Raw genomic sequence first — 12,341 nt, forward strand, 5'->3', positions numbered from 1 at the left:
TTTATACATAGTGCAAACAGAACCGGTGTAAAAAGTCAAATTTTTTATACGGATTGTAAAACTGGTATAAGAAAATGAAAACTTTTTATATCCCTTACTTCTATACTAACATGAAAACTGGTATGAAAAAACTTTTTTTAACTGGTATAAAAAACCTGTTTTGACATAGTGATTGTGCGTAAAACCTTAATTAATTGAATAACAATTAGGGTATCACAAACAAAATTAGAGTGGGAATACTAAAAAACCATGAAGAAATAAAAGAAAACACCCTTTTTATTCTCACAAAGTATAACAATTAACTTTTATTTATTACTACAATATTTGATAATATAGATTAGTTTTTAACATCAAATAAAATAATCATTTACTGATACAACAAATATAATATAAAAATAACATATCTACACCCTTTTGACTATTTTAATAAACTTTAGAAGCAAAACAAATCTCGTTTATTTTGTTCCACGTGCTATATTTTGATTTATCCTTCATCAATCCTTATCTAATTAAAGGAAGGAGTATGTACGCTACGTTCAATAGCTGCAGAAAGAAACCAAACATCAGTACGGTAAGATGTACTCCACGTATAGAAGAAAAACAAATAAAATAAATACAAAATGTCATACAAGTAATTCACGTAAACGTTCTTTAAGAATATTACCTTCCAAATCAGCATATAGTAGGAACTAATGGAACCTCTGTCATTAAGATTTACAAATTTGGCCCGGTACCAGAGAATTGAACCAAGAACTGCATTTCCAAGACCCTGAAAATTGGCAACCCAGAAATTTCAAACATTATATTAGAAAATATAAAAATAATGAATTTATTTGTGAGTAATTTTATAATGATCCCACTATACGTGATAATTTTAATGACAATAAATTCAGTTAAGATGATTTTTAAATTTCTCTGATATTAGAAGGAAACATCAAATCTAACTTATACCTTTTACTTCTTTCACCCCATTAATTCTTCTCGCACCCCCTCAAACTTTTGAAATGTCCTGGGATTTTGGGGTTATATATTTCGAAAATATTTCGGAACAGGCTTTCTGAATTATTATTATAGGGGTACAAGAAGAAATAGCACTAACTTATTTTCGTAAAATTTGGTTTATAAGACGTGGTTTTACACCGATATTTGATAGTATCTTTCACTTGTCCTTTATTTTTTTTAACAAAAATTAACTTTTGTTAAAGAGTATTTTAACCCTATAAAAAATTGTCAAATGGTAGTTATATTGATGTCAAAGTATATAACAATTTTTGGTGTCAAAGCACCATATAGTTTGGAGCGACCTTAGATTTTCAGCACAAACATTATAAGTCTATGCAAATTATTTAGTATACAACTAACACATTATATGACTTTTGTTTGGTATTATAATACTTCCGAATTAAAACAAAACCTCTACTTTAAGTGGAAAAAAAAAATTCCAAGGGGAAGAAGGATACAACACACTTGTATAATTGCAATCTATAGGTGTAATTGATAAGTATATTACCGTGACAATTTTAACCCAAAGGAAAGGAGATGATAATCCTGCGAGAAAGGCAACTCCAAAAGCCGATTCCAAAATGGAAACACATATCCAGAATACCTGTGGAAGATTAATTAGGAACATCATAAGAGGACATAACAAACTTATTAAATGTTTTATTCGACATACCCGCTTTTGACCTAAACGTGTTGAAAAAGATTCGATGCCAAATGCTTTATCTCCTTCGATATCTGGTATATCCTATAGATAGATCCAATAAAAGATTTTATACCAAAAGTTTGATGTGGTAAAAATGTATGGTTTGAAAGAATGAATAAACCTTTACCTTGAAAAGTGCTATACCTAATGAGTATATGCTTATGAATGCAACAGAAAACATCAGCGACTTCGGAAACACGGCTGCTCTCTTCAACACAAAAGTCTGTACAAAAAAAAAAATATTCTTCCATTTAAATCTCATGATGTAGTTATTTGTTCGTGAACTTAAATAGTTTATCATTAATCCAATCAAACTAACCCAAAAGACTTGGGATAAGGATTTGTTCTTGTTTATTATTAGATGTATATAAGATATATTAATGCACTTAGTCTAAACTTATGAAAAGCATAATTAGTTATGTATAGGACTAACCTTCATGTGATAGAAAACTGAAAGGGGCATTATAAGAGTCATAATAGAAAAGACGCAGATTGCCGCAAGCACTGGATTTTTCTTCCATCTCAACAGGGGACCCTGAAAAGGTACAAAAATGGTGTTATCAATAAAAAAAAAAAAAAAAAAAAAAAAAAAAAAAAAAAAACTTTATTTCTATAAGTTGAGCGTAACAGGTGCAACTGTAAATAACTGACCTTGATTGAATAACCACTCAAGACCAAAAAGAAAGATAGAAGACCCCAAAATAATGGCCATGAACCTATCAAATAGCTGGTAAAGAAACCCTGTAACAAAACATGAAACAATAATCCTCATTCTACTATCAATTAAGATCATCTTCAAAAATATTATTTCAAAAATGGTTGAATAGATATGGAACCAGGATTGCAGATGACGCAGTAACAATGACCCCAGTTTTAAAGGAAAATGCCCCAGATGGCAATGGAAGAAATGGCTTGTTTATCTGCAAAAAAAAAAAAAAAGTTACGTAGATCAATAATAACCCAAACAACACAGTAATTACTCAAAATAATATAATTAGTTTCATACCTTGTCAATTTCAAGGTCATACAATTGATTCACGCCATTAGCATAAACATCAAAAAGCGTGAAAGTTAGCAGAATCTGAAACATATCAAAAGTCAGAAATTATTAAAAAAAGTTAAAAGACTGTTTATGATTGAGCATTTAATAAAAATTATATATTTGGAATCTCACCTGTAATATACCAATAAAAAATAAGGGAGATATATCTGATAGTCTATCCACTGCTAGGAGAGCTGCAGAAATCGTGCTTAATGTCTGATCAAAGAGAAAAATAAAATTGAAACAGTTAAAAACATTAGGATTGTCCAAAATAGTGTTTGTCAAAACTATATTGAATTTATTAACATATTTAATTATAGTAATTAATAGTAGAAAAATTGAACTTACTCGAGCAAACAGTGTGTAGGGATAGCAAAACCAGTATAATGTAACAAAGAAATGTTTAACAGAGGCAACAACATTTTTTGGTTGATTAAGACGAGGTTCAGAGGGAAAAGACTCTTTAGCGGTTGCTTTAGGAATATATTTCTTATAGTTTTCTTTATATATAAACCCTCCTTCAACACTTTTGAACTCATTGTTGATACATGGTTGTTGCAACCTTGAAAGCTTATATTCTGTTTGAATTTTCCTTTGGTTTATTGAAGCTTTAGGGGCAATAAAACCTACAACACAAAATGTTTCATCAATTATCAGTCATCACCTCATTCAGTACAAAAATCAAAATGTATAATGAAGAAATTATTTTAGAAATAAATGGAATTGTTTTGAACTATTTATTTTATATACATGATGTTCAAAATATTTTAAAAATAAATGGAATTTTTTTTGAACTGTCTATTTTTAGAATTGTGGCTCAGTTACAGTAGAAATCACAAAAATGTCAAATCCGATAGAGCAACATACAAGTCCGGCAAAACAAAAAAGGGTCAAAACAATATTTTCAATTCGATATCCTGAAGTCCAACAAGCAAGTCTCGCAAATGGGCTGGGTCAGTCCGATTTCATTAAAAATTTCAAACTGACAACGTGAGATGCAGGTTTAATACAGCTCGATCAAGATCTAATACAATTCAATTAAGATCTACAATAATCTGGACAACAAACTTTTTAGTTCTGTCATTAGCTTATTTTCATGTAAGAAATAAAAAGATTCAATACATTTTAATGTGATATTAAACTTTGAATGACGAGAAAAGAAACAGACAACCTAACCCAATAATAGATCGGACCGAATTATAAAATTTAATCCATTAATAGCTCAATTTGACTTAATTTGTTTTTATTGACCAATTTGAACTAGGTTGGTCCATTTTACCACATCCGATTCATGGCTTCCATGAAGTGATTATTGAAATCAAAGTAATGTAATTTTGAATAATTAGAATTTTTGAAAGGTAATTTTGGATGGAAATTTTGTCACTGATGAGTNGTTTTATATNNNACACAATTTCTGATTTTCATTTAATTATGAAACTTTCAATTTGTATTATTTTTTTGTATAATAAAATGAAGTTGATTTAAAGTTGATTAAAGAGAGAAAGGTGATATGTGAGACATACTTGCATANGAAGTACTCTTGGTGGAATGTTTACTCCGGCAGAGATTTCCACCTACAATTACGAAATTAGTAAGCACAAACTTCTATTGAAAAGTGATAAAAATAATACCCAAAGTTTTACATAATAGTTGAAATATAATGAAAAAGAAATTGTTGATAGAAAAGCAGAGATATAAATACCAGTTGTGAGTGAACAGACATTAGGAGAGGACATGAGAGACATCGAATCCGTGGAAACTGAACCCTCACTCCAAAACTAAACACACCATGGAAGTGAACAAGACATGGAAAGAGACATTTATATACTATACTCAAGTTGACTTAATTTATCAATAAATTAATCACAGTAATAAAACAAAAAAAGCAGCGGCGCAGTCGGAATGCACTAATAATTTCGTTAATGTTGGTATTTGATTGTAATTGAAGGTCATCAAAATTGACCAACGTCATACAAATTTTACTCATTTTTTTAAATATTAAATTATAAGAAATATTATATTTTAGGGTTAAATATGTTTTTAGTCCCTATACTTTGGAGCGATTTTGGTTTTAGTCCCTCTTTCAAACTATGGTACAATTTAGTCCTTCAACTTTAGAAAACTCTGGTTTTAGTCCTTTTTACCAAATTTTTTTAACTTTATTTGTTGTTTCAAACGCATTTCTCAGTTAACATTGAAGAAAAAATGTGTCAAACAGTGTAAACAATCCAAATGCTACAATGAAACGTGCTTGAAACAAAAAATAAAGTTAAAAAAATTTGGTAAAAAAGACTAAAACCAGAGTTTTCTAAAGTTGAAGGACTAAATTGTACCATAGTTTGAAAGAGGGACTAAAACCAAAATCGCCTCAAAGTATAGGGACTAAAAACATATTTAACCCTATATTTTATGATAAAAAAACATGAAAAATATTATATATTTTAATAAAAAATTAAAATTTTAATTAATTTTAGTGCTGTCAAAACATATCATTTGGCTCAATCCGGCCCGGCTCATCACAGGTTGGTCATTTAATGAGCCAACCCAACCCTACTCATTTATTAGTGAACTAGAAAAATTTTGAATCCGGTTCGACCCACCATGGATTGGTGGGTTAAATGGGCTGAATCACTTAAATACAACTTTTTAAAATAAAAGAAATTACAAAATTTATGTAATTCAAATCAAAATAAATTTCACTCCTAAAATGATGTTAAACTCAAGATAATTCAAAATAATAATAATAATTACAATACAATTCACATATAATAAGCCAGATGGTACTTTTTAGGATGATCATACCGCACCTCCTGTGAGCACCAAAGAATCATGCTCTAATACAGATCATATTGATTACAATATTCAATATGAGTTTTTGGTTGATGAGGATCCTTCACGCACAGTGGCCATCGGACGACAGATTGCAGGAGGCCATACCATTCATGGTGCTCCTTTCTTGGGGGAGGCCTTGGCACATTTATAGCTTGGCCTAAGGCTATGATTATGTCATATTTTGGCCAATCAGTAATATTATATTCTTATTTTTATTATCTTAAAACTTCAAATTATAAATAAAGGATTCCTAACTTTTATAAATGTGACTTTAAGGTCTACCGACCTGAGAAACGACCAATGGCTCAACCTGTGAATGAGGCTCGTGAGGAAGCAGAAAACGATGATCCTCTATCTATATTGACCTCGAGATTAAATAAGTTGAGAAAAGTATCGGTAGAACTGCTGTGAGAGTTAAGAACATTTGGCCTCGAGTGTCATGTTCCATTGTATATTAATTTTGATGATGCATTCGAAATCATTGGTGGATAAACAATATTAAACATTGCATGCATACAATTATGGTGCATGAATTTTTATTTGTTATTTTTCAATTTGTATAGAATTATTATTTTTAATAAATGTACTTAACTTTTTATTGTGGAAAGGAGAAAGAAGTGGACAACACGAGAAATTTTGGAATTTTGAAACTGGTAGAGAATTCAATGAACCTTTTTGAAACACGGAGAGAGACAAGACTACAATCTCAAGCTGCCTCGCTCTATTTTAAATATTATTCATTCTAATAACATGTTTAAAAACACAGGTCTATTTTTATTTTTTTATCAATTTTTTACACAGAAAAGTTAATAAATATTTTATTCCTTATTAGATTATAAAGTTTAAGAGCTTATTGCAATTAAATATTTTCCAAGTGGAATCATAATAATGTAAATGATAATGGGTCAAAATCAATTGTTTGCACACCAGTTAATAATTCCCAAGGCTGCTGTGCCACGCATGTGCAATTTCTTAAAATGGTCTGTGTAATAAAATATGTGCGAGAGTAGCAAGGAGGCATTTTTATCTCTAAATTGTGTTTCAACTAGTTATATGACATTTCAAAATTTGATTGGGTCAAATTTGTTTCTTAATTATAAACTTTGATTGACTTTTTTAAATGTTTTATAATTTTCTAAAATTCTAAATATTTTTTTTTTCAATAATTGTGATTTATAATTTTGATCAATTATTTGTGTCTAACCAAAAGTCAGGTAGTCATCTAGGATAAGGCTGAAGAATATAGCATTTCATTAAATCAGATTTATCAAATAGATTCAATGATTTCAAGTGAATAATTACTTATGTTTTATGGTTATAATAGTTTATTTTTCTTTTAAATAATGTATTATGTGTTATTTTTACAGAAAATGTAGGATTTAAATATTTTTAAGATAAATGTAATTAAATATTTATTTGATGTAGAAAAGTGAAGATTGGAGAAAAATGAAAAATTATCTTTATAACTTTATCGCATAGTTCAAAGATAGTTNGTCCAACCAAAAGACAACTTTCATGCTTAGTGACTAATATCTTCATTCAGCAAGAATATCATATACTCACCTAGTGAGTAATGTATTTACTTAATAANATCTTCATTCAGCAAGAATATCATATACTCACCTAGTGAGTAATGTATTTACTTAATAAGAAAAGATAGTTAGTTTTGACATAAAAGTAACCTCTCACTTGACCCAACAAAAGTGATTTTTGTTAATGGTTGAAAAGTCACATTTTGGATTAAATGAGAGAGTTTTTATGTGGGAACACAACTAGAAACCATGAAGGGAAAAGGCACATCTAAAGCTTAAGAACTTCATTATTCTTCATCCATTCCATTCTTTTGATCCATGTTTCACTTTCAAATGTGTAAAAGCGGCTAAACTTTCTATTCATTCGATTGCAATGTAACGTAATCCATGTAGATATTTTATATTAAATATAAAGGAGTAAGAAAGAGTGGTGATTATCTTATAAAATGTATGCAACCTAGAAGGTTGGTTGTTGTGAAATTTTTAAGGCCTATTAATAGACTCTACTCTCTTGGATGCTCCAACAAAAGTAAAAGAAGGAGACGTCACTTGGAATACTAAACTAAACAAGAAACACTCTCACTCAAAGAACTAATCAAAAGTTTTCAAAAGATCAAATGAATTTCATCCAAAGGTGTATATCATTACAAGGCTCTCTTCGAGTTGGAACAAACCAATCTAGGGTTTCAAAAATGGGGATTTTCAACCTCCAAAGAACAAAGGTGGGTCAATGTAACAATAAACATAAAACAAACTAAAAGTAAACACATTTCAAGCTTTGATTTCTAACTGTGTTCACTTGTCAACAACAAATGAAATCTAATTTGAAAAACAGAATGATCCCAATGTGAGCAGTGAAGAGTAGAGAGAAGGACACTAGTGTGTGCAAGAGATACGAGGATACAATATTAGCAATAAATACTTTAAGGACCTTTCAACACGAAAATTGGAAGCATCAAGCATGACCAAGATGCTTCAAGGACTTTTTTTTCACGAAAATGAGTTGTGAACGCTGTTTATTTTCTACAAGAAGAACAAGAAGAAAGAACGAAGAATGAAAGGTTTTTTCTTTTTGAGTGAGAGATATTGTTAATAATCAATTATTTTTAAATTCGTATATAAAATCAATAGGTAATTTTTTTTAGTTACATCCAAATCTTTCACACAAAAAATTAATAGAAAATAACTTTTTTAACTTATCTACGAAAAAATATTTATATAATACAATTTTACATATCCATTGATAAAATTTATATGTAATACTTATGTTATTTACTAATTCAAATTTGTATATAAATATATTTGTTGATAAATCACATTTTTTTTGTGATGAATTTGTATATCAAACATTACTATTATTTTTTTATATTTAAAATAGTTTTAATTTTTATTCAAATTACATATAATTTAATTCATTATTTTGAAACTAAAAAATAAAGTTGTAAAAAATATTTGTTATTATATATTTATTTATTATTAAGTATTGTATAAAAAACGAAAGGGGTGAACTTCGAATATTTATTATGTAAAAAATATTTATATATACTTAATATAATGATGATTGAACTTCGAATAATAACATTATGAGAAAAAACGAAAGTCAAAATTCAAGTATTGTAGTGTCAATTTCTAACTTTGATGGACCGGAAAGGGTGAGAATATAACAGAAGTCCTTATGGATAAAAACACATTCAAGAGTGTCTATTTAATATACCAAACCCAGAAAATGAAAAACTTGGTAACCCAAATTCAAATTTTAAAGAGTGTTTTACCGTGCACTTCCAAAAGTTTCACCTTACTTCTCTAATTTCCACAATTGTTTTCGTAATTAGTGAGATTGGTTAATATTAAATTAAGTGGTTTACAAATTAAGTGAAGTAGAGTGTGAAAGTTTATATACTTCTCTCGTTTCTGCACCCCTTTTATTTTTCATTGTCTCTTTTATGAGTTCCATTTTCAGTGATCATTGAGAGAAATTTGAAAAAGATTCTTTTTTTAGAAGTATTGAGGCATGTGGTGGAGGTGTACTGTGTTGATAATTGTTATTTGAATTAGGAAAATGACTTTTTAAATTTTTTCGCATCATAGAAGTGCATGAATTCGTTATGAAGTTTCCAACTCTTAATTGAATATCGAAATTCAATAATAAATCAATCGGATATCCCGAATATTAAAATTAGATGTTTTTTTTCGAATTTTAATACCCCATATATAAGATTTTGTCCAATTCTGATCTCATCATCTGATAATTTACTATACAATAAATGTAGTTTAATATAGGGAAAATGATACTTGAACAACAATTTTTGATAACACTTAGACATAGTACAGGTATCCAAATTTTAGGGATGAATGTGGAAAATGATTTTTTAATATCAAAATATCGCGACAATGAGAATTGAGGACATATTTCAAATTCAGCTTCATTTCGAAATTTTTAAATTTGTAATTTGAGAAGCATTTGAGAAAAAAGCTCGAGCATGAAAACTAGAGAGAGAAAGTCGTCTTCCTTCCACCTAGTCACCACTATTGTCGGGCTGTCACCGGACTGCTAACGTTTTTCTCTACCCTCCACCCAGCCACCCATTGACGCCAGAGTTCCATTGTAGTGCCGTCATTCGTGCGAATGCAAATTAGGAATATGACCTTTGACGCCAGAGTTCCATTATAGTGTCGTCATTCGTCCGAATGCAAATTAGGAATATGACCTTGCTATTTTAGAATCAAATATTAATAAATTATTCAGTGTTGTATGTCCTTTTAATGCCCTTCACAAATGTTTTAACTCTAACGTGCCAAATTTACACACAAAAAATTAGTAGAAAATAACTTTTTTAAGTTACCCACAAAAAAATATTTATATAATACAATTTTACATATCCATTGATAAAATTTATATGTAATACTTATGTTACTTACGAATTCAAATTTGTATATAAATATTTGTTGATAAATCACTTTTTTTTTGTAATAAATTTAGGACGACCGTCATCAAAATAAAACTTCGGTCGGTCGGGCTCTCGTATAGCAACTTTAAAGAAGTTCGATTTAAAATCCTTATACCAAGAGTTGAAGGAGGTGAATAGTTGTTTATCTTTCACGGAGCCAAGGATACCTAAGACTTATTTGGATGAGGAAGATCCCAGAAAAAATAAAGAAAGGAAGCAAGGGTGGGGGCAAAAGAAGACCAGTGCAAAGCACAGTAAAGGCTTGCATAAAGGCCCATCCGTTCGGGTGTAGTTGAGCAGGACAAATATTTAACTCTCTCAGGACACCTATTTGAAACTCGGAGAAAGGGAGTCGCACAACCAAGTCACGAAACAAAGTGACATATACATAGAAAAAATCTAAGTCATACCCTTCCCGCCCGTGGCAAGTGCGTTCGTTCGAACAACATACAACAAAAGAAATGTCCATCGCCTCTCTAATGTTGGCCAGCAGATCTACATGCTCTATTAAGTGCATTACGTAGTATGTGGTAATGAAATAAGGAGGGTAACCACGAACCTCGTGGGGATCCCAGTCGTATCCCTGTACTGTAGGAGGTGGGATAAGCTTGGACCATACACGTGAATTGTCCACGTTCAGCTCAATATCCTTATAAACGATTTTTCGTTGATCGGGAGAACCAATGGAGCCCGATGTAGAAGACGTAGATGACGACGTAACGCCACCATCAACATACCCCTGACCCTCGTCGTTAAGCTCAACGGTTGACCAAGTAGAAGAAGACATCACTTGAGTAATGGAAGATCGGTAAGAAAATTCTGAGAAGGAAAATGACGTGAATGAGGAGGGCCCCATCCGCTTATTTATAGCTGACAAAGACGGTTTCGTGGGCTCATCGTAGTCGCTCATTGGCGTGAGATCCAATGGTGGGGAGAAGACGACTCTTCAGATCCAGCCTTGATGGACAGGTAATTTAATCTGGACCCTTCGAGGAAAGTTAATCACACGACTGACAAATTGTAACCTTTCGACTTCAACCGACGTGATGAGGCAGGTTCGAGATTGGACAGTTGCAACTGTCCGACTTTTGGGACCCATAAAACCCCTTCGCTCGCCACGCCGCTTGGGGCTTGGGGGGCTTATTGATAATGCTAATTCTTACCATTATTTAAGCATCATTTTAGTGGCAAAATCAACTCCTTCATAGCTTTTACTTTGTTTTATCCTCACATTTAGTGTGTTTTCTAGTTTTCTTGTGTTTATTTAGTATATGCTTGTTTTTACCTCTAATCTCTATGTTTGAGTGTGTGAAATAAAGGATTATGAAGCAATTCTAGTGGAGGAAAACAAGCAAGAACTCAAGAGAACATGTTTTGGGACCATAATTGATCAATTTGAAGCAAATACCCATGTTGGACGCCTTCGGAATCGCGCAAGAGCCTGAATTTTAGAATGTTGTCAAAGCTGTCCGGGCTGGGGCGCCCCCAAAAGGGGGCTGGGGCGCCCCTGGCTGCTGATTTTCTGCAGATATGGCGCCTGGGCGCCCCCAGAAGAGCGCTGGGCGCCCCTGGCTGCTGTTTTTCTGCAAATTTGGCGCCTGGGCGCCCCTGGGGGGCGCTGGGCGCGACTTTCCGCTGATGTGTCAAAAATGGGTTATTTAAACATGGTTCTCGTGATTTTTGGGCATTCTTCTCCTCCTACACTTCATTCTTCACCTAGAGAGATTGGGAGAGGCCCTTGGAGGCTATTTGGGGTGTTGGGAAGCTCTCCCACTCCTCCTTGGGTCTTCAAGCTTCTTCAATGGTGATTTTGTCCCTTTTGGGTTGAGGAAGAAGATGGGTCAAATATTGGAGATGGAGATGCGAAGGGGAGGCGCAAATGGAGCATGGAGCAGCTGCCAAGAACCTTGGGAAAGGCTTTGCATCTTTTCTTTGGTTCCAATTTCTTTCCTATCTCTTCAATATTGTGAACCCTAAGTTCTCCTCTATGGAGAGCTTTTCCTATTTGTTGAGATTAGATGTAATAAACTGAATCTTGTGTATTTTGTGATGTGTTGCACAAGTCTTTGGGAAAACGATACCTGGTCTTACCAGTTTTATTACTTGAACGATTTGGTACACTTGCCAATGAGTCAACAAGTTTTTGGCGCCGTTGCCGGGGACTTGTGTTCCAACACAAGGCAATTTGGGCATTTATGACTCTTTTAGACTTTGTTGTTTGTTGTGTCTTTGAATTTTGTTTTGTCTGCAGTTGGCTTTAGTTTCTAAGACTTTCCATTGAT

General features: G+C 31.9%; 1 protein-coding gene across 1 annotated transcript; it reads right to left on the reverse strand.

Annotated features, from left to right (window-relative positions):
- Window positions 1-279: 279 nt before the first annotated feature.
- LOC106770249 (glycinol 4-dimethylallyltransferase) lies at window positions 280-4,536 on the reverse strand. The gene is made up of 13 exons (XM_022784936.1): window positions 4,450-4,536; window positions 4,271-4,321; window positions 3,096-3,373; window positions 2,880-2,963; window positions 2,712-2,786; window positions 2,542-2,625; window positions 2,357-2,446; window positions 2,139-2,240; window positions 1,833-1,928; window positions 1,676-1,747; window positions 1,511-1,606; window positions 665-769; window positions 280-543 (listed from the first exon to the last, which is right to left on the reverse strand). The coding sequence occupies exons 1-13, from the start codon at window positions 4,490-4,492 to the stop codon at window positions 502-504; spliced, it is 1,218 nt and encodes a 405-aa protein (XP_022640657.1). The 5' UTR covers window positions 4,493-4,536; the 3' UTR covers window positions 280-501.
- Between the last annotated feature and the right edge of the window lie 7,805 nt (window positions 4,537-12,341).

Source organism: Vigna radiata, chromosome 8, assembly GCF_000741045.1.
Source record: "Vigna radiata var. radiata cultivar VC1973A chromosome 8, Vradiata_ver6, whole genome shotgun sequence".
In the NCBI taxonomy this organism is placed as follows: Eukaryota; Viridiplantae; Streptophyta; class Magnoliopsida; order Fabales; family Fabaceae; genus Vigna; species Vigna radiata.